At 33.0% G+C, this 23,635-nt stretch overlaps 2 protein-coding genes across 3 annotated transcripts; both read left to right on the top strand.

Annotated features, from left to right (window-relative positions):
- The first annotated feature begins 3,324 nt into the window (after positions 1-3,324).
- LOC109798969 (MAP3K epsilon protein kinase 1) lies at positions 3,325-23,605 on the top strand. 2 transcript variants are annotated; one of them, XM_020359423.3, is made up of 24 exons: positions 3,325-3,616; positions 4,388-4,522; positions 7,967-7,987; positions 8,714-8,787; positions 8,899-8,989; positions 9,078-9,161; positions 10,492-10,593; positions 10,922-11,053; positions 11,261-11,332; positions 12,257-12,360; positions 12,867-12,918; positions 13,264-13,656; positions 14,366-14,707; positions 14,800-14,844; positions 15,436-15,615; positions 15,726-15,809; positions 16,535-16,626; positions 16,716-16,799; positions 17,737-18,527; positions 19,819-20,207; positions 20,298-20,432; positions 20,794-21,200; positions 22,659-22,773; positions 23,167-23,605. In XM_020359423.3, the coding sequence occupies exons 1-24, from the start codon at positions 3,557-3,559 to the stop codon at positions 23,326-23,328; spliced, it is 4,146 nt and encodes a 1,381-aa protein (XP_020215012.1). In that variant the 5' UTR covers positions 3,325-3,556; the 3' UTR covers positions 23,329-23,605. The 2 variants fall into 2 exon arrangements, with proteins under 2 accessions (XP_020215012.1, XP_020215013.1); XM_020359424.3 differs by lacking the exon at positions 7,967-7,987.
- On the top strand, positions 4,529-7,124 carry LOC109798970 (uncharacterized). Its single transcript, XM_020359425.3, has 2 exons — positions 4,529-5,108; positions 5,311-7,124. Exons 1-2 carry the CDS (start codon positions 4,825-4,827, stop codon positions 5,366-5,368), a joined length of 342 nt encoding a protein of 113 aa, XP_020215014.1. The 5' UTR covers positions 4,529-4,824; the 3' UTR covers positions 5,369-7,124.
- Positions 23,606-23,635: the final 30 nt, after the last annotated feature.

The following is a 23,635-nucleotide window of genomic DNA, read 5'->3' as shown; positions in this document are numbered from 1 at the left end:
GTGAAATATATGCAGCGAGAAATGGTTAATAAGCGCTTTATAATATAGTATTATTTTTAACATATAATTAAATTATATGAAATTTGGGTGAATTAAGGAACAATTTTATATTATCTGGTGGGTATCACGTATATCTATACTATTCTTTACTAATAGTAAATGAAATATTCTTATTTAGTGTTCATATTTTTTTAAATAATTTTATCCTTCAACTGATTTTAAAAATTACTCTTTAACAATTATTTTGCATCTTTTAACCATCTTTTATTTTTAATTCTATACCAATAAGAAAGTACTCTTATTTAGTATCCACATTTTTTTAAACAAACTTATCTTTCAACTGATTTTAAAAACCACTTTCTAACAATTATTTGACATCTCTTTAATATCTTTTATTTTTAATTAAAAATTAATATTTTTAACTCACACAAGGCACAGAGACTGAGTGCCTGTTTTGTAACTAGTTGATATAATAGTAGTGCATATTGTTAATATTATTTCAATCATCTATGCTCATTAATTAATTAATTTGTTAAATAAAAGATGTTTTGCGATCTCTATTTAATTTCTATCAGTTCTATACCTAGCTATCCACTGTTTTAGATACTTACATCAGTTGAGTGAGTATATCACAAATCATTAAAAAAAAGGTAATAGGATTTAGCTCAATTGTTCGAAAATAATGTCTGAGTTATTGTAAACACCTTATACAAATTTGGTTATGATAAATAAAAAACTAAAAAATTTGAGTATGTATTTAAACATTTATATCTATTTTTTTTACTGGTTAAACATTTATATCATTTTAATTGGAAAATTGAAAATTTAAATGTATAAGAAAAAAATTAATTAATTGTTTTGTTTAACTTATTTTAGAAAAGTAAATAATTATTTTATTATTTTTAAGATTAAAATCAATTCATTACCAAGCAAACACTAACTTATGAGGATATAAATAAACATTTTTTTCATATCAAAATAGATAATAAAAATGATGTGTTATGTTTTTAATATTTTGATTATTTTGACTTTGATTCGTTAAAAATATAATATTGAACAATATAAATATATTTGTTTCATGTTTGATTTGAAAAATTATCATGGTAAAATATAATCTAAGAGATGATAGAACAAAAACTCAATTTTGTGATACTTAATAAATCACATGACAATTTTTGTGTCAAGTACAAAATATTTAAAAAAACAAACAAACAATCATATTTATTTCTTATTTAACAATCACATTTTATTTTTCTTGTCTTTATATTTTATTATTAACACTATTACTAGCATTATTACTATTATTCATCATCAATGACTATTGTTATTATTGTTATCACCACTTATATCATTATTGTCACTAATATTGTTACTATCGTTATCATCATCATTGAGTTAATATAATTAATATGAATTGTATTAAAATAATTAGTATTAAGAGAAGTAATACAATAAATTTTATATTATCTTTTATATTTTGTCAATTTTTCACCAAATAATGCATAGGATAAAAGTGTGTATCAAATGCAAAAGATTAAAAAAAAAATCTTTATATCTTGTTTTTTACTTTTTATCTTTCTTTCTATAAAGATATAAAATAAAATGAATTTTTTTCTCTTCACCAAAAGTTATGAAATAAACATTTAAAAATCTTTAAAGAATAAGTGAATAGATTCAAAAATATAAATGTAGTTAATCTTGTTAAAAGTTAAAATAAATGCTATGGCCAATTTTATTTTTTTTTAAATAAATGCTTGATAATTTTTAAGCTTAATTGCGCCTCTCTTTGTGACCATTATTTTGCTAATTTAGTTCTTTCACTCTTTTTTTTTTTTTGTAATTTTTATCTTATTATTAAAAAATATTACGATGATATTAATAAAATAAAATTTAAATCTTCGTACATTTATTTTGATCACGTCACTAAATAACCTTAGTTTTACTTATTATATTTGATTTCAATTGTTTAAATTTTGCTCATAAGTTAAGTCTATTTACGTTTGTTTGGTGTAATCAAGGTGTATGGAGCTAGGGATATAAGGAGGGAAGGTCAACAAAAAAGTGTGTGAAATTGTGATGATTTAGGATGATTTAACATGTTTGATGTGTAAGAAGGGAGAAAAAGAAAGTGGAATATAAGTGTTGGTCGTATTATTTTTCTTATCCTCGAGAGTGAAGAGATTGGAAGATATATATAACAATTATTTACAATTGTATTTTTGTCTTTTATTCACATGAGTGTACACTCAATTTAAGTTTTAAAGTTTTTTTGTCATATCGTGAAAAAACATAATCGATTATAGATTACACATAATTGTTTATTACATGTTTTCCATTATTCTATGGGCTTAACTTGTCTATATTATTAAATTTACAGTAAGTATAGTCACTTATGTAAAATTGAGATACATTTTTGGTGATATATAAAAATTCATACAATTGATTATGATCATCATATAATTGGTTATATAAAATTATTTAATAAAATAAAATAAAATCAACAAATTAATTATAAAATACATATTTATAAATTAATTTATAACATTATTTTAACCTTTTAATTTAATTCAATATAAACCAATTTTTTTTTATAAAAAAAAATCCCTCCAACTCTCTTTCTATCAAACACCTTCAATTTTTCTTTTATTTCCTACTTACTTTCCTCGTCTTCTTTTATCACCCATCCTTCCAATTCCATCCTTGCTATGAAAGTGAGCATGTTCAGTAAAAACATTAACATGATAATGTAATAAAATGTTACATGTGAACTATTGACATTGCAATGCAATATAATATAATGTTACATCAACATTTATTTTAAATATTCTATACTATCAATTATCAAATCAACAATACTAACAAATGGTTAGATAGAATGAAATTGGACTTGATTTTATAAATAAGTTATCAAATAAAAAAAAAGTAATTGAAAAAAAAGCTTTAATAAATATATTTAATCAATTTTTTTTAACAAATATTAATTATCACTAAAATTAGTGAATATTTTGCCTAATAGTATAGTTCAAAAAAGAAACAACTAATCAAAATTGTAAATTAAAAGAGATATGGATCAATTTTTCAGAAGAATTAAAGAGAATAAAAATATAATCAAGCCTATTCTTTATTATAAAAAAATTAAACAAAAATATTATAATTGTAAAATAAAAAGGGAAAACTTTTATTTTTATTAACATGATTTTTGAAAAGCAAAGGAAAAAGAAAGAAAAGTTGAGAAACGTAGGAGATTTTGACATCACATGGCCAGCTAATGGCATTGCCAGCCCAGAGACAGAGAGGATATGATAGGAATTTGGACATTCCATTTTGACCATTGTTCTTCTGTTCACAACCCTAACCTACACTATATACTATATACCATTTTTTTTTAATTTTTATTTTTACTTATTATATTTATATTCATTCACATTTTATATTTTCTCATTATTTACTAATTAAATTAATTAGCTCAATCGGAGCGTTCTTCTCCGGCGTCCCTCGATTCCATGGGCCTTCTCTCTCTCTAGGGTTTGCTTTCTCCGATCGCCGCTCCGCAGAGATGTCGCGCCAGACGACGTCGTCTGCCTTCACCAAATCCAAAACCCTCGACAACAAATATGTTCGTCATTTTTTCCCTTTCACTCCTTCGATCTCAATGTTTTCGTAATGCTGCTTTGAATATCGTACTCATTGTTTTCGCAACTCCGTATTGCTTGTGTTGCCCTTCCGTAGAGTCCTGAATGGGCCACTGAAGGTCAATTAGTGGAAGCTTTAGCTTTCGGTTTGTGTTGTTGTTGTTGTTGTTGTTGTTGTTGTTGTGTATCAATGAAGTTAGAGGAGCTCGGGTGATTGTTTGCTTTGTTGTTAGTTTGATAAGGCGCATAATGAAACTACGAGATGACCTTAGTGTAGGAGAGGCTGCTACTGTAGTTGTTGAAACCTGAGATTGAGATTACTGTGATTGTGAGGTGATGGAACGGTGCTGGAATTGGTGGCTGGAGGGGGTGTTAGGGTGCTGGGGTGATGTCGAGAGGTGTTAGGAACTGAAATGGAAATAGTGGTGGTGGTTGCAAGAATGAGGTCGAGGAATGCTTTGTATGTTGGTTTTGAAGGGAGTTTTACATAAACCGGAGGTGGGGATGCAACTGCTGGGTTGGATGATGGCAGTTGCTGAATGTTTTTTCATCTAGAGACTAGAGATTGGTTGGGAAATGGTTTTAATTTGATTTTATTGTTTCTTAGGAGTTTAGTTATATTATTTTGGGTTTGCATGCAAGTGGTAGGGAATTCGTCCTGTTGTTCTTGATATTCGTTTGCAGAAATATTTGGCTTTTCTTGTCTTGCTTCTGTTTTTAGAATTTGCTTTGTTTGTATATGGGATTTGGAGCAGATGCTGGGAGATGAGATTGGAAAAGGAGCTTATGGTCGAGTTTACAAGGGTTTGGACCTGGAGAATGGAGATTTTGTTGCCATTAAACAAGTTTCTTTGGAGAATATTGCTCAGGAGGATCTCAACATCATCATGGTATATAATGTGTTTCATATTTTTTCTTTTTCACTTTTAACTTTTATGTTATCTATTAACTATAAATGGGTAAGCTTAGAGACTTGTGTCCTACATTGCATGGATTTGGTTACGTTCGAGTACTGGCTACAAATATTGGTGTGGGATATGATATTTTTTTATAAAAATCTTAAATACAGGTACCATAGTGTGTGTCTGTGATAGTATAAAAAGGATAAAAAAACACATAAAATTTTCTGGTTTCATACTAACTAACTGAACACTAAGCATTATCTCTTAGTATTACACATTAAGCGTTAGCAATGGGAATGACAAATCAAATTGAAGAATGCATGTGTTTATACAAATCAAATAGCAATCATAGAGAATGTTACTGGTCTGCTCTGGAAGGGATACCACCTGGCTGTTGCTGGTTGGTTGGCTGTGACAGAAAGGATGCAGTGGAGCAAACACAGGTGGCCTGGTGCAGATCAGAAACAGACCACCAGAGTAGACAAGGAGACACTGTCCCTGATGCAAATGTTGTCACAGCTGCAGATCGTGGAGAGGACAAGATGCAAGTAACATTATCTCATCTTTGGCAGACGTAAGTGTTTGCCTTTCAAAGAAGACATTTTTAAGCAAACTGAAGAACCCACTAGTTGAAAGAGAGAATATTATTAATTTGTATCATACATTTGTCCCTAAAACAGGTAACTATGAAAATAAACAAATATAAAAGAAATAAGAAAAGATTATATCAAATCTCCTAAGATATTTTTATTTACAACTCCAGTGCTGAATTACAGAATGAGATGTAAGATTACGGAGGAGACAAGTGATGACCCAAAGCAAAAGAAGCCTTAAGATGTTACCAAAATGATGTTTAGCCAAAAGCTGGGCCTAGCTGAACTTGAGTTGTACCCAAGCTTGATCCAATATTTTAATTAATTTGATACATATCCAGTATGTACTCACACGTACCCGGTGTGTTCCTCTACTTGATACTAGTACACTTCCATTTTCGGAGTACGCACGCTTCAAAGCTGATGTCCTGATGGCACCTTTAGGGAGAAGTTGACTTTGGTCTAGTTAAAAATGTGATAGTCCAGGGGTTGTGGTGTCAGGGTGGTAGCTTGAGATATTACTTTTTAACCTGTTCTTATTATGAAGAAAAATGTGTGGCTGTAGGAATTAAATGCGATTACTAGGATGTTTCTCACCCAACTTATTAGTTCTTGGAATTGACTTTTATTAATGTGTTATGACTGTCTGGCTAAGTGAGTTACTGAAGGAAACAAATTTTTTAGTTTGGATTTTATGTGGGAATTAAGGTTATTTTGTTGAGTAAGAATAAGGTTTTATTTGTGATTTTGGGAATTATTAATTTTGTATGTTATTCTAACCACCCATCATCTTAGCCCTAGCATTAATAGGATTTTATTGCTTAGTGGTTGCTCCATGGGGGCTGTAAATAGCCTTTCTTGCATTACTTCTTTAGGCATTTTGATTGAGATGTATTTGGAGTTCTGCCAATATCATAATAGCACAATTATAAGGAATATTGGCTAGTTGGTCTTGTTACAGACAATAGTACTTGTTTCTATTATTATATCTTGGTTAAAAGAAGAAATTCATTATGCTTAAAAGGATAGAAAGAATGATTCTCCTTAACAAATACTGGAGATATTTAACTAAAGGAAAAAAAAAAACATTGATAGAGCAATGCTGCTCAGTCACTCTACATTATTGTTGAGGATCTGCTTTAAAAATAGGATCCAGTTTCCTAATCTTATCTCAAATTCTGTACAATTTGGGGGGTTCTGGGTGCGGGGATGCTCAGTATCAATTTTTGTAATACTGTTCATTGCATGGATAAGCTGACTCCTGTGGACGTTTATTGTCTGAAGTGACCACCTAAACCAGCAGCTATTAATAAAATATTTTCTAGTTATACATATATTATGCTCTAACCTGATATGCCAGATAGTAGCATAGATTGCATGTTGCCATAAAAAATGACCTCTTTAATTAGGGCGCACTCATCATTGGGTTCAAGGGTCATTTCACTTATGACTGTTTCTTAGACCGTTTATTTTTTTATGGGTGACTTTCCTAGCACACTTGAATTACCAGCATGTGTTGTGCAACAGAAAAAACAACTACAAAGCAAGGTTATCGATGGCGGATAACGGTCTATGGCGGTGAGGCCAAAAATCCTTTATAACTCTATGGCGGATGCCATGGCGGCCTATGACGGGCGTCATGGCGGACAAAAAAAAATTAATAATAAAAATATTTATATATATTATATACAAAGAAAATAGCAAAACAATAAATAACAAGTAACAAAACTAAATTAAAAGCAACATAATATCAACTTAAATACTTAAATATCATAACAACAATACCATCATTCATTAAGTCTCATAACATAATTGATTAAAACACAACAAAAAACATAGAAAAACAAGAGTACAAGAAGCATTTTGCTAATCTAATCATCCTTCTCATCATCATCATTCTCCTCCTCTTCCTCAATATAATCATTCTCTTCATAAAATAGGAACAATAATAAAATAGGAACTCAATATTATTTTAGAATTTATAAAAAAAATAGAAATTTAAATTGACCCAATTAGTAGAAGAATTAAGATTAAAAAAATTCTTGTTGCAGATGCAGCAACCAACTCATTAAAAATGAAGAAAGGATTCAAAGGAGTAGGAAAAAAATAAAGGAAAAAGGAGGATTAAAACTGGAGAAAAAAAAAACTGTTAGGTTTTAACTCGCCGGAGTTGTTCACCGGAGTGCAAGACCACCACGATTCAGGTCGCCGGCCAAAAACGTGACCAAGGGGTGGTGGGCGACGGTGAACGACAGTGATCAAAGATGGTTTCGAATTTCATAGGTCCTATTCATGCCCGCGTTGTGGTTCAGGTCGTCGAAGCCGTGGACCACTGCGGTTCAGGTCGTCGGTCAGAGAGATGACTGGCGAGTGGTGGGCGACGGCAGAGGAACGTCATCGGAGACTGGTTGAAGGTAGATGAGCTGTGTTTGGGTGGGTGGCTGTCATGGCTTCTCATTCTTCAACCCTAAAACCATTAGGGCATACTTGTTGGGCCTAGTTTGAAGCCCAAAACTGGCCCCAGACCCGTTACGTCCGCTATCACCTTTATAGCGTTATGGGTCAAAACGGAAATGGCGGCCGCCATGCCGAAAATGGCGGACAGCGCCACAAAACGCCATTTTGCGGATGGCGAATGGCGGCGAGGCCCAAAACCGCCCCGCCATACCGTTATAGCGGCGTTATAACGGTTTTTTGATAACCTTGCTACAAAGTCAATGCCCTTTTTAACTCTTGATGTCTTTATATTGTTGCTTTCATAATTGATATTTCATTATCTCTATTAACAAATTTGGGTGCTGTTTTGTCTGTGATTTGATGGATGCCTCAATGTTTTCAGCAAGAGATTGACTTGTTAAAGGTACTTTTGATTCCTCAATGTTCGATTTGCATTACATTATCAATTGAATTTTCCTTTGCTCAATAGCTTTCTTGGTATTATTTACTCTATCTCTTCCATGTATATATTTTGCTTGTAAGCTTTAGTCAATGATATTCAATGAGATGCTATTGCTGTTCTTGCATTAAATTATACTTTTACAAACTTTTAAGATTTGGATTGGACCAAATGGAGTGTGGTCTACTTGCCTGAGTTGGGAAAATTGGCTATTAATTGATGATATATGCATGATTTCATTTCTTGCACATGCTCCATGCATGTTGTTGAAGATGAATAAAAGGCAAGAACTTTGTGCCAAAACCTTGCATGGGGAATCGCAAAGTTCTCCAAAAAAATGGGTGAGAAACCATAAACTATGGTGGCTAAGTGGGATTTGTGCACCTGTACTGTATAGAATGCAGTAAGCTATCATGGCTATGATAGCAGGCTGTGAGGACCATAACAGATAAAATGTGACCTTATGTGCTGGATGTAGTGTTCAGGTGGAGGTGCCATGAGCTCATGAAAAGAGGTGGCACCATGATTGACTACTATGCTATCTTTCTATGGTTATTGATGATGTAAAAATGATTAGTTTATTGGCTTAAACCCTAAACTGTACAAAAAGCCTGGGTTTCTAAGCACTTCTGGAATGGGTATAGTGATATTATATGATGCCATGTTTCTGAAATGACTATCATTTTGCAGAATTTGAACCACAAAAACATTGTGAAGTATCTTGGATCTTCAAAGACAAAAAGTCACCTGCACATAGTTCTTGAGTAAGTGGACTTGACTCTTTCACAACATAATAAGATTTAAGCCTAGTATCATTTGAAGGGTATTTAGAGGAGTTGATGGATTTTGTTTCCCGTCTTTTTGCAATATCATAGGTATGTGGAGAATGGCTCACTTGCAAATATTATCAAGCCAAATAAATTTGGACCTTTCCCAGAATCATTGGTTGCAGTATATATCGCCCAGGTTTGTAGGTGTAAGACTATTCATTGAGGTTTTTCCTGGATTTGATTATTTTTGGATTTTATTCTAAAAGTATTATATTATGAAATAGGTGTTGGAAGGTTTGGTTTATCTACATGAACAAGGTGTTATCCATAGGGATATTAAGGGTGCAAACATATTGACAACTAAAGAGGCAAGCCTTATATTTTTGTTGTTCTTATCACATTATATACTAGGGCTGTGTTTTGGCAATTATTCTGGTTGTGTATATGCGCAATGATTTCATCACTATGCTATTCAAGCAATCTGTATGCAGATGAATTTGGTTATCATATAATCTTTCCTTTCATAGTTTCATTAGGACAAAATTAATTGTATCTGGATGTATTGTTATTAGTAATCCAAACTCACTGCTTAGTCGTGTTGATCACCAAAGTGTTGTTTTTAGATTATATAATTATAATTATATTTTGCATCATCATTGCTTTTATGCTTCATGATCAACCACCTTCATTTTGGCTCTATTTTTTTCAAGCAGTGTTTCTTTCATACTTCTTTACTCTGCTAAATTTTGTTTGTGTAAATATTCTGTTTATCCTTTATGATTATAAAGATAGCTAACTATTTTACTTTAGTGGCTGCTCAATCAGTTAGCTGAACTGCTGTTCCAAGCAATTCTATATTTTTGGGAGTGAGTCAATTTTGAATTTAGCCCTTCCCACTTTCTTAAATAAGGCAGTGGAATTAGAAGACAAAAGGAGGGAGTCCATTTTGGCCCATTTGTTTTGAGCATTATTATGCTACTCGCTATTTTGCATTTAATTCATAACCCTGTATGTACAATTTTAAATAAAAATAAAAACTAATGAAGATGAAAAGAGGAAAAGTGAGAGGAATAAGTAGGATAAGGCATCTTCCTTAATGGAAAAATAAGACAACACAGAAAAATGAGTAAACATTGATTGGAAAAGACCAGACTGCCCTCCTACACCAACTTTCTTTTAGGAGCTTCCTTTTCAGTCTCTGTTTTTCTCTCACTTTGTTTTGTTATTGTTGAGGATTGAGGATTTCTTTTGGATCTCTTCACCTTTTTGAGATTTAGCTTCTCTAAAGTGAGGAAGTATAATAGCCACTGATTGAATAATTATTACTTAGTGATTGAGATTGAATCAACTACATAGTTTATTATTCATCTGAATGTAACAATCACAATCTCAGTCGTTTATTTTTCATTCAATGGCTATAACTTCTTGTTTTTACCTCTAAAGCAAATCCCTAATTCTATAGGGGTCAAATCTAACCTTTTGAACTTCCATCACTAATAAAATTTCTTCTTCTACAACAATTTTTCCATGGTCTACTTTATACATTACAGTACCACCATGGGTTTCCTCTGACATCACTCTTGGTTTTGTCCTTTTTTTAATGCTATTGTTTTTTTTTTTGTTTTATTATTTTTTCTTGGTTTAAATCTAGACAGTTTGCTTTATTTCTTACTAATTACATTTAACTTCTGCTTTCAGGGTCTTGTCAAACTTGCTGATTTTGGTGTTGCAACAAAATTAACAGAGGCTGATGTTAACACTCATTCAGTTGTTGGAACGCCTTACTGGATGGCCCCAGAGGTATTAATTGTGTGATATTCTTCTACTAAATCACTTGCTCATAGCTTTTAATTAGTGCCTTCTTCAAATTGTCTTCTAACACAAGAATGATATGCAAAGAGATTGGACTACTTTGTTCTTTGTTTTTAATTTTGAGTCACTTTGGTTTGCTCTTTACTTTGTGTATTTTTAGGAGGTTCTCTTCTCTCAGATGTACTGTCCTTTCTGTCGTGTATTTTACTTTAAATAGTTTATTTATTGAGCTGAGCACCTTTCTGACACTTTAGTGATCCTAATAAAGTTGATTGTGAATTAAAGTGACACTGATAATTTTGGTTTAATTTTTCAGGTTATAGAAATGTCTGGGGTTTGTGCAGCTTCTGACATTTGGAGTGTTGGCTGTACAGTTATTGAACTTCTTACATGTGTACCTCCTTATTATGATTTGCAGCCTATGCCGGCTCTTTTCCGTATTGTCCAGGTTTGCGTATGTGCTATTATTTATTTATTTATTCAATATTTGAAGGTTCCTTGGACTTTAATTTCTTATAACATTTTGCCAGATAGTGGCAATTACACTTGATTGTAAAACAAATGAGTTCATAATTGGTGTATTTTATGCTGTCTTGTGTTCTTGATATGCTCAGCTAAGTATGATTTGATTTATAACACTCAAGTTTTCTCTCAGGATGAGCATCCACCAATTCCAGATAGCCTTTCACCCGATATTACTGATTTTCTGCTTCAATGTTTTAAGAAGGTAAACTGGATCTTAACTATTGGTAGGAATATGTTTCTTAATGCATATGTTGTTTTAACTTGGATGCTAAGTTGGTTATCTGTAACTTCTCTTGATGCATTCTTTCCTTGAATTTAGCTCCCCATTCCTGTCCCTACCCATCTCCCAAAATGGTAGAAATAATGTTCCTTAATAATGTAATTGTCAATTTCAAAAATTTAACAAAATCCAGGATCAAGGTAGACATTTTTGGGAATGATTGAAGGTGACAAATATAGTAGAGTTTCAGTCATTATCTGAAATTTTAATTTATCTTTTTACTATCTCTTTACTGTTATATCCTCAAACCATTGACTTATTTGTTTAACCTAAAAATGAAGGATGATATCCTTTGAATGTTATTGTTTGCGACAGAATACATGCATGCAATTCTGTCTTCTCCTAATTGATAAGCTAGGTGTATTTCACCGTTGTTTCGGAGTTAGGGATTGATGTTTGGAAGAAATTTTGATTTCTATACATCTATTACTTATTTTGAAAATGTAACTTTTTTTTCTTCTTTTTTACTAAAGGACTTATATTTTTGCCTCATGCATAGATATGTATTATTTCATCAAGATTACGAATAAAACTTATACAGAAAAAAAAAAAATAATGTCATGGTTAGACATTAGCATAGGAGTATCATAATGTGTTTTATCATGTCTTATAAATGGAGATCATCTTGATTCTTGAGAATATATGTTTTTAACTAGATAAATGCTACTATATTATTTGTTCTCTGGACTGAAGTAATGTGATGCTATCATTGTTGTCTATGTAGTTTTATCGTATCTCTACCACTGTAGGACAGGCAAGATTGATACTTATCAATCCATACTTGTAATTATATCAGATACCAGTGACTAAAACTTGTTTTATATGCCATCTTGTTTCACATGTCAGGATGCTAGACAAAGGCCGGATGCTAAAACTTTGCTGTCTCACCCCTGGATTCAGAATTGTAGACGAGTTCTGCAGTCTTCTCTTCGTCATAGTGGAACACTAAGGTAGATTGCATAAGATATAATTTCCTTCACCTTCCAGGTGACTAGGAGATTTGTTTATCAACCTTTTAAGCCATAGTTGTTATTATTGTTGTTGTTATTATTATTTTTGTGTGTTTATAGAAGTTGTTATAATAATGGAGGGAACTTATGCATTTCCATTTCTCTTTTATTTTCTTATTAGCTTGGATAATTACTATTAGAATTTACCTCTGGTGTTTTCATGGGAAATCCTCTTTCCTTGAGCCAGCTTTTAGGATTGAGTTTTCTAACTCAAGAAGTGTTACACAATGGATTTGTATTATACATGCAGTGATTACATGCCAATTAGTGGTGGTACTTTTGAGGATAGATTTTGTCCACTTTAAGAAATGGAATGTTTATTAGTTCTAGGATGTATTTACTGGTTGATTTTTTTTTAATGAATTGTGCTTAAGTGTCATTTACTTTTAGCTCTGTAATTGTTAATAGTTTTTTTTTATTTGAACAAAAAATGCTATCTCTTGCAGAAATATAGAGGGAGATGATTCTGCAGATGCAGAAGTTTCTATGGAGAAAGAGGTTAGTATTGATGGAAAGCTGTGAGAAATCTTTTCTACTAAGTTTCGTAAAATTGTACCCAGACTCCTAGTTTTTCTACCTCTATTCTATCCCCCCTAATTGTATGAAAAACATTACACCGACACTCCTTTGGCATTACATTGTCCTCTCTTAATTGTTTGAAAAGTATTACACTGTAAGGGATGTTACTGTATACGCTAAAATCAAGGATCAGGAGGTGTCTGTGTAATTTACTCATAATTTTATGAATTGAAACTGGTAACCATGTATAATGAATCTACATAGTGGGAGTAATTAGATTAGATTTTTTATCACGGTCTTAACTTCAATTTGTATGTTGTGTAGGACTCTACGAAAGATCTTACAACTGTGGTTGCTCATAGCAGCAAATCTCCTGAAGACAATGCTTCAGATTCTAATTTCCCCAACAATAGAACAGAGAAAGCAGATGATGTTCCATCAGATCAGGTTCTTACTCTAGCCATTCATGAGAAGTCATTTCTACAAACTGATTCTAGCAATCTCTCTTCTAATAGAGAAGTGGTTAGTTCCGATCCTACTGGCAATCTTGAAAGTTCAAATGCTAAAGACCTTCATGAAGTTACGATGAATGGAGAGGTTGGATCTCCACAATCAAGAGTAACGGCTAGTAAGGTTGGAGGAAAAGACAATTCTGTAAACAATGGCAACAAATCATTTGCTTTTGGACCAAGAGGTCAAGATAATGATTCCCTTAAGGTATTTCATATTTTTATCGGATGTTTGTAACATTTTTTGAGCAATGACTTGGTTGCTGTTGATTTTTTTTTATTTATTTATTGTAGATTTGATGTATTCTTTTTAATATATATACATGTTCTATTTATTAACAAGCCAAGCATTGTCCCATTAAGTGAGGTCAGTTATACAAATCAGACACACTTGTGCTCTTTCAAAAACCAAATTTTCAATAAATCCATGTAGAGTTTGGTCCATCTTAATTGTTTCTCCTAAAGTGCTTTTTAAGTCTATATCCTCCCATTTAATCAGACTATCTTCCTTTTGATCCATTTCTGCAACTAGGACTCTGTTGATTCTCCCTAGATGAGTTTCTGTCATGTTTTTATTTGTTATTTCCTCCCTTTTTAATATTTTTCACCATAGTAGAAAAACAATTTCTAATCCTTATGCATAACAGAGTTGGGCAGACTTCCATTTCTTTTGTTACCTTTGAAATTTGGGGCTTAGAATTATCTGTGAGCAGGGTGCCATATCAATTAGAAAATGATAAGATGCTTTTGAACAGTATTTGTAAAAGTTCTCTGTACATGGGATGAGATACAGTCAACTAAGGTTCCTTAAGGCTTCCCTGTTTTGCTTTTAATATAGTTGATGCTATAATTCATCTGGAGAATGTTTTTCTTTTTTAAGATGAAATCTCATACACTTGTCTAATTGCCATCCGAAGGCAATGAAGATGCCAACCACTGTAGAAGGAAATGAGCTGAGTAGATTTAGTGACCCGCCAGGAGATGCCTACTTAGATGATTTATTTCATCCATTGGATAAACAACCTGGGGAGGTTGTAGCAGAGGCGTCGACTTCTACATCCACTTCACATATAGCTAAAGTTAATGTATCTACAAATGATGGTGGGAAGAATGACCTGGCTAAAGAGCTGAGGGCTACAATTGCTCGAAAGCAATGGGAGAAGGAAAGTGAAATTGGACAGGCAAACAATGGTGGGAATCTTTTGCACCGAGTGATGATAGGTGTTCTAAAAGATGATGTGATTGATATAGATGGTTTGGTAAGTTAATCAGTCTTGATAGTTTAGCTTTTTTCTATTAACATCATGTGTTGTTATTCTTTTGACTCTTATTTTCTCTATCTTTTTATCAGGTCTTCGATGAAAAACTTCCTGGAGAGAACCTTTTTCCTTTACAGGTACCAAGGGTTTCTCTTCTGTCATCTGTAATTTATTCCTCCCTCACATAATATTCCCTGTTCTATTCACTTTTTGGCATCTCATATTGTTTCTCTTGGTTTACATTTTAGGTTTGGAATGTTATTTTGTGTTGTGGTAGATTGTTGTTGGACATGGGCATAACATTATAGAATGTAAGGTAGAAAATATTCATTCTTCAAAATTGTCTTGTGTTTGTAAACCTTGTATATTACAGCTTTGATATGGAAGTAATTATCTTCACAGTCAACAATTCTTTAAAGTAACTCAAGTTGCTGTTTTTTCCAGCCAATATTGCATTTTGGAATCTTCTATCAAATCCCAAATCCAAAACTTAAAACTCCATTATGTCTTTAAAAAAAAAGGTTTGGGTACATTTCCATGATGATATCAAAATGTTCTAACTTCTTTGAGCCATTGCTTTCTTTGCTGTCTAACTTTTGTTGGATTTTATGATGACATTCTATCTGTTACCCTTCATTTTACCCTCAGATGTTTAACAACCATCCTCTGCATGTGAAAGCTTTGTATTTTTGAGTTGCATTTGTGATGTATTTACTATAATGTTGTAGGCTGTTGAGTTTAGCAAACTAGTCGGTTCATTAAAACCAGAGGAATCAGAGGATGTGATTGTTTCTGCATGTCAGAAGCTTATTGGTATATTTAACCAACGTCCAGAGCAGAAGATTGTTTTTGTTACCCAGCATGGTTTACTTCCTCTAACAGACTTGCTGGAAGTTCCTAAAACACGTGTATGTTGTCCTTCTTGATACTTCATTTGATTTCATTATTGATACTTGATAGGCACACTGACCATTTAGCAACTGGGTAGAAGACATCTTAAATTCAATTGTTATTTCAGGTCATATGTTCTGTGCTTCAGCTTATAAATCAAATAGTTAAAGACAACACAGATTTTCTAGAAAATGCATGTCTTGTTGGATTGGTAAGTACCATGTATCTTTTATGCTCCTATAATCTCCGTCTCCCATCCCTTTCCCTCATTAACTGGTTTGAATTCTATATTAAAATTTGTCTTATTGATGTTGAGGAGGCTCATTCAGTTAATTGTTGGTCCCACTGAGTATTATTATTATTATTATTTAAATAATGAAGAAGAATTATACAAATATGCTAAAGTCATAGTTTAGTGGGGGTAAGAAATCCACCAATTATGGAGAAGTTGCACTGATGGATTAAAGGATCAGTTAATACATGTGACTCACCCCAAACATCACTATGACTACTATCAAAACATTTGTCAGCACAATGAACATGGAGGAAAAAGGGAGTTTTGCTTTTGACAAGTTTGTACTAGATCAGAACTTAGAGAGCTATTATACGGACTTAACCAAAGGTGAATATATTGAATGCTTTGAATTTAATTGAATTGATTGAGCAATTGTACAATATACAGATGCAAGATACAAAAGAAATAAGAAATCCCTAAATCTAAGGGATGATAAACATTTCCTATGATACAGCAATCACCTGAGGAAACTAGGAAATAAAATAAGAATCAGCAATATCAATCACATAATCAACAGTTAGGTTTTTGAAATTTTAAATTTGGGCCCACAAGTACCAAAAACTGAAACATGACCACCTTAAATGTATCACTGAGCATCCTCAAATATCTTGGTTTATATTTAATGTAAAATTTCATGGCAGATTCCTGCAGTCACAAGCTTTGCAGTACCTGATCGTCCTCGAGAGATTCGTATGGAATCAGCTTATTTTTTGCAGCAACTTTGTCAGTCAAGGTCTGCAATATATTTGTTATTGGTTATTTTTACCTGAATGGTATATTTGGAAAATAAAGGATAAAATTGATTGTTATTACTTGATGCAGTTCTTTGACATTACAAATGTTTATAGCTTGCCGTGGAATACCAGTTTTAGTGGGATTTCTTGAGGCTGATTATGCTAAGTACAGGTTAGTTGTTTGTGAGTTGTGCTTATATATAGGAGTACTTGCAATTTACACTATATTATAGTTTGCAATGCAATGCCAAGATTTGTTGGATACTAGAATTGTACCAGAAGTGGCGTAGATTTTATTGATTCTTTTTTGGGAAAGAAGTTATTAGACGTGGGAGTGATCTTGAAGGCTACATAACTCTTTCCTTAATATGGGTGTTATGTGCTGTTCTTGGTCAGAATCCCTCATCTTTTAATATATTGTTGTGCTGCTTTCCCTATATGGAATATATTGTTTGACCTTTTTTGCTGAATTATCGGTCTACCCTACCTCCTTTGACCAATTTATGTGGTTTTGGTAGAAGTAATTTTTGTGGCTATGTGCTCTTTATTCTACGTTTTGGTGCATTTGATTGAAACTTGATATATATTTATTGCATATTTATGAAGGTTTCTTTCTTTGGCACAACAGCTGATTTGCTACAAGGCATGGAGTAAATCACATGGTTTTTCTATTTGTTCTTGATTTGCTTGCACTCTGCTTCAGGCCTGACACTTGTGGGAGGGTTTGTTTTACATATAAAGTCCATTCCCTGGCTTGCACCTAACAGCTTATGCCTTTTGGGTTCTTCTTTCTTCAAATTGACTAAGGCGCAAATTCTATTTGATGTCATGGGACTTCCATTGAGATTTTAAATAATGTTTGCATCTCTGATTGATTATATACTGTTAAGATGTTCCACATTGACTAGGAATATGGCCAGAATAGTCCTTATATGACAAGACAATTCTCTTCCCTTCATTTATCTGAGGTCCAGAATGAATTCTAATGTAGTGTGTATTGTGGTTCCTTTTAATGAGTAAATTTTTTTTTTTTTTTTTTTTTATGTTTGCTTCTACATTTATTCTCAAAATTTGATTAATAAAGTCTGACTACAAAACTTCTGTGTCAGGGAAATGGTTCATCTGGCTATTGATGGCATGTGGCAGGTATTTAAGCTTCAGCAGTCAACGCCTAGAAATGATTTTTGCCGGATAGCTGCTAAAAATGGAATACTTCTCAGGCTTATAAATACTCTATATAGCTTAAATGAGTCAACTAGACTAGCTTCCTGCTCTGCTGGGGGTGGATTTTCAGTTGATGGTTCAGCTGTACGCTCACGATCTGGTATCTTGGATCCTACACACCCTTATATCAATCAGAATGAGGCAGTTCTATCTTCAGTAGATCAGCTAGACCCGGCTAAAGTGAGACGCGGAGTACCTGATCATCACTTAGAACCTTCACAACCTTCATCCTCCAATCCTCGGAGATCAGATGCTAACTACCCCGTGGATGTTGATAGACATCAATCAAACAATATGGCAGCTGATATTATGTCACTGGACAAGAGTTCGACCCAAACTTCCAGAGAATCTTCAGCAGGTGTATTGAAAGAGCGAGAGAATATTGAATCCAGACAGCAACGTATTTCTACTAATAGGACATCAACTGATAGGCCACCAAAATTAACAGAACCATCATCAAATGGGTTAACAGTAACAGGAATTACACACCAAGAGCAAGTTAGGCCTCTTCTTAGCTTGTTGGATAAAGAACCCCCTTCTGGACGCTTTTCTGGACAGCTCGAGTATGTACGTCAGTTTTCAGGATTAGAAAGACATGAAAGTGTAGTCCCTTTGTTACATGCCTCTGAAAAGAAAACAAATGGTGAACTAGACTTTTTAATGGCAGAATTTGCAGGTAATAAGATCTATCTATTTTATTTTTTTAATGAGCATAATTGAACAGATAAATAACAGAAATTTACGAATACCATAAAAATCATTTAAATTTACTTTAAAATTTTAATAGTGTTAAAATAATAGTTTGTTATTTTAGTACAGCTGTATAAAGCTGCTTTTTGCTGATGGATCAGGAGTCATAGGCAGTCAGTGACAGATCCATAGATATAATAGTGGGGGCCAAATTTTTTTTTACCATTATAATTATTTAAATATTTAACTTTAAATAATATTGTTCTTTAGTTAAAGTTTGTAAGTCTTAGATGGTGGGTTATGGACATAACTCAACCTTACAAAACAGAGTTGTAAGGTGAGGATTGTTCCCCACTTTTATACATTTTTTATGATCTTATTTCTAGACAATGTGGAATCTCCAACAGTAAGTAATAAAAACCTCTTAGAACTTTTCAATATTATTTATTGTGTGTCCAATGAAAGTTTTTCATAATTTGTTCAATTAAATTTTTTTTTCTAACAATTTTATATTAAAATACATTATATATGTATTAAAAAAATTGAAACTTCTTGGTTGCCACCTCTGCATCTGTCCCTGTAGTCAGTAGCCTTTTTCTCTTATTGTACCCTTTGATCGTACTAGCTTATCTCTCATACACATAAAATAATTCAGCTGAGAAACTACTCACTGATTTTTGCAACATTTTAAATCTTAAGTAATATATATATATATGTGTGTGTGTGTGTGTGTGGGTGTGTATGTATGTATGTATATATGTATATATATTTGTTTTTTTGTAGAAACTGTTTCTTATCAAAACTCTTAAAATCTGCCATCAGAACATCCTTCAACCTTTCTGGGAATACTCATTCTCATAGCAATTACATTTACACGAAGATGTTATTTCTTGTTGTCTTATTAGCTCTTATTAGCCAAGATGTGTTAGTTTCCAAATTTCTAGTGGAAGTGTTCAACAAGCTTGAACGCTTTGACTGGCAAGTTATTGTTTACTGCAAGGGTTCAAATTATATATTGTTGCTATGTAAAAGTTTTTTCATTTTTATTTTAATTTTAAAAAATGCATGTTGAAATCTAGTTCTGCCCTATATCATTTGGGTTATATTTGTTCCTACAATAGTTTTTGACCATGTATTCTATAGTCAACATGACTTCAAAGCTTTAGCTATAAAATCTGTTTTGTTCTGTTATTTTTATAAAATTTTATTCTGTCTTTGTTTGGTTTGGTTGTCATTTGTGTTTCTTTATCAATGGCACATTTTTTGTGGTTGTGCAGATGTTTCTCAACGTGGAAGGGAAAATGGAAATCTTGACTCCGGTGCTAGAGTGTCTCATAAAGTCACTCCCAAGAAATTAGGGACTTTGGGTTCCAGCGAAGGAGCTGCTTCCACATCTGGGATTGCCTCGCAGACAGCATCAGGTGTACTGTCTGGTTCAGGTGTTCTAAATGCTAGACCAGGTAGTGCTACTTCGTCTGGGCTACTTTCCCACATGGTTTCATCACTGAATGCAGAACTTGCCAGAGAGTATCTGGAGAAAGTGGCAGATCTTCTGCTTGAGTTTGCACAAGCAGACACAACAGTGAAATATTTCATGTGTAGCCAAAGCTTGCTCAGTCGGCTTTTCCAGATGTTTAATAGGGTGGAGCCTCCTATTTTGTTGAAGGTGTGACACAAACATATCTTTTGATAATTTAGCTTATGTCAGTCCTACTACTATAGTTTCTGACCATTTATGTACTGGCCTATATTCTAGATACTGAAGTGTATTAATCATCTGTCAACTGATCCAAATTGCTTAGAAAATCTTCAGCGTGCTGAAGCAATTAAATACTTGATACCAAATCTTGAACTCAAAGAAGGGTCCCTTGTTTCAGAGATACATCATGAGGTACGTCTTTCTCAGCTTATATTTCTCATATAATTTTCAGTACCATGCTTTCTCAGCTTCTGTTTGTATTATGTTCAAATTGATTTAGCACTGGTCATGTAGTAACTGCAATGTTCTTTAACTATGAACAAAAAATAAACAATTGGGTGCAGAAAGTACCGTGTATATCATGTTGTGTAGTTAGTTACTTTCTAATCAAATATATTATGGGATTTTGGACTTCATTGATTTCATTTCTCTGTTTTTGATTTTCTAGATTGGTGTAATTTCTGTAATTGTTGTTGTCCTTTCTTTGTCTTGCTTGGTGGTGGTAGCTATCTAAAATTGGCTTGAATCTCATCTTTCATTTTCCTTTCTATAGGTGTTGAACGCACTATTCAATTTATGCAAGATAAATAAGAGGAGACAAGAACAAGCAGCTGAAAATGGAATCATTCCCCATTTGATGCAATTCATCACATCAAATTCTCCCTTGAAACAATATGCATTGCCACTGTTATGTGACATGGCTCATGCATCTCGCAATTCAAGGGAGCAGTTAAGGGCTCATGGTGGTTTGGATGTCTATTTGAACCTTCTTGAGGATGAGATCTGGTCTGTTACAGCACTAGATTCTATTGCTGTTTGTTTAGCCCATGATAATGACAACAGGAAGGTTGAACAATCATTGCTGAAAAAGGATGCAGTTCAAAAGCTTGTGAAGTTCTTCCAGTGCTGTCCAGAGCAGCATTTTGTACACATATTGGAGCCATTCTTGAAAATCATCACGTATATGATTCTAATTCCCTTCTCCTCATTTGTCCCATTATTTAAGTATTTGATTGTGTCATTCAATGCTTCAACTATTTGATAAATTATTATTGCATGGTTAGGTCATAAACAAAGTGTTACTGAAGTGGGAATAGGTGTAGGCAACATGTAAGATATAAAAAATATTTCATTTAATTATATGGTAGCATATAATTATATGGGAAAAATAAGTTATAATGGGGGCTGTTAGAATAGTGGATTAAGCCTAACTCAACCCTACAAAACCGGCTTGTAAGGTGAGGGTTGCTTTCCACTTATATACTATTCAATTGCCTAATCTCTAGTCGATGTGGGACTTGGGTTTTTCCCAATAGGGGCAATGGGAATGTTTCTTAGCATATCTTTCCTTGCATTGTCCCACTCCCACCCTTTCAGCCAAATAATGTATGGGAATTGTAAGATAAAAACACTGTTTAAGGTGTTTGCCCCAGACATTGCATAAGGTCGGTTGAATGGATGGGCTGAATTTATCTGACCTGCGTAACAGATTTTATGATTTATCATGTTTCACGAATCACGAGGCTTGGCAGTCCTAAGTAACTTGGTTATAGGCAATCTTAGACAGTGAAAAATGGATTACTGCAATTTTAGAGAGATGCATGAGGAAAAGCCTAAAGGGTCGCATCTGTAACTAGATAACCAGCAATAAAAACCTTTACATTGGATAGCTTGGTGTTCTGATGGTCCTTGCTTTATTGACTGCAACTTCATTATTTATTATTGCTGTCATTGCTACCCTAATAAGGAAAAGTTGATATCAATAATTATGGATACTGCTCTTAGATTGCACAAGGAATAATGCTGATTTATTTAACATATAGTCTGTTTGGATACAAGTTAGAAGCATTTTTTAAAGTTTCTCTACTAAAAATAAATAATATTTTTTAGTAAAGAAGTTCTCAAAAATACTTTTAAGCTTGTATGTAATCAGGTTTATTGTAGAGTTCAATTGTCTAATAGTATCCCTGAGAATTTGATTTGGCCTTTAGTCAAGTCATCGTGTGATCCATATATCTGGTCTCACTTAGTGAAATAAGACTTTTATTGTTGTTGTCATAAAGTTCAACTGTTTAAGTGATGTTGGGGATGGGTTAATTAGGAGGCAATTGAGTTTTTTGGTTCTTCCTAGTCAAAATTCTCCTTTTTTTATAAAAGATTATTTCGAAGCAAGGAAGAGATTACAAGTAAGATATCTTCCTAGGAGAAGAAAATATCAGAAAACCATATACGCGGTAGTGCTCTCTTGCTAGAAGTACCTAGAGATCTTTATCACTTGATTACGTGATGTTTGATGCTACTGCAGTTGTTAGAATATCATTTTTATTTTTATTTTTATTTTTATATCCAAATGCTATCATTCTCAGTTTCGTTTCTACTGGAATTTTATGTAATGTGTCATCACTTAACTGTATGCAGAAAATCTGCAAGGATCAATACCACATTGGCTGTTAATGGATTAACGCCATTGCTCATTGCAAGGCTAGATCATCAGGATGCTATAGCTCGTCTTAATTTGCTCAGGCTAATAAAGGTAAGGATGCATATATGGTATATGTTAATTCATGCTAAAAACTCTGGTGGGTAATACCACACCTCCCATAGTATGGTTAATCAGGTTGTGTTGCCTAATAAAGAGATGTCAAAATTTTCATTCATCAAAAACTAAAAAGTGAATGAACAAAATGGCGTAGAAGATTTTTATAATTAGTAAGAAAGATTACATAGTGGCAATGAAGATTGAACTTAAGTTTTCATATATCTAGTGGTTGCCATACAAGATTTTACTTCTGGAACTTAAAAAGAAATTCCAAAAATTATATGTTCATGTAAGTGTTGGCATGGCTCGGTGTAAAATATGTACGTATGCAACGTGCAAGTTTGTGTTTGCCGCCACACCATTAATTCTTACGTTATGACCTTGCAGGCTGTTTATGAGCATCATCCTCAGCCCAAGAAGTTGATTGTGGAAAATGATCTGCCTGAAAAACTTCAAAACTTAATAGGGGAACGGAGAGATGGGCAAGTGTTGGTCAAACAGATGGCTACGTCATTACTTAAAGCACTACACATAAACACCGTTTTGTAAATTTAGATTTTAATTGTAATCTTCTTTTATGTATATTTATCGTTGTATATAACTCTCTAATATCTGGTTTGCTTATTTTTGTTTTCTATTTGGTTGAGTGGAAAAAATAGCATAGGCTGGCGTATGTCGTTTTGATTCTTGGATAATATTTTAGTGGGTGGCTGATTTTGACGGCTTTAATGGCCGAATTGTATTTTTTTTTAACTATATGTAGCTGTTTTAGTATGGACACGTGGTGAAAATTAAGGTACTACTTTCAAGAGCTACTTCTATTCAATCTAGCCTCTGATCTTTTCAAATACGTGTA

The sequence above is a fragment of the Cajanus cajan genome, chromosome 8, assembly GCF_000230855.2.
Source record: "Cajanus cajan strain Asha chromosome 8, NIPB_CcT2T_4, whole genome shotgun sequence".
Taxonomy (NCBI): Eukaryota; Viridiplantae; Streptophyta; class Magnoliopsida; order Fabales; family Fabaceae; genus Cajanus; species Cajanus cajan.
The sequence above is the reverse complement of the archived record's forward strand: the minus strand, read 5'-3'. Positions and strand labels throughout refer to the sequence as shown.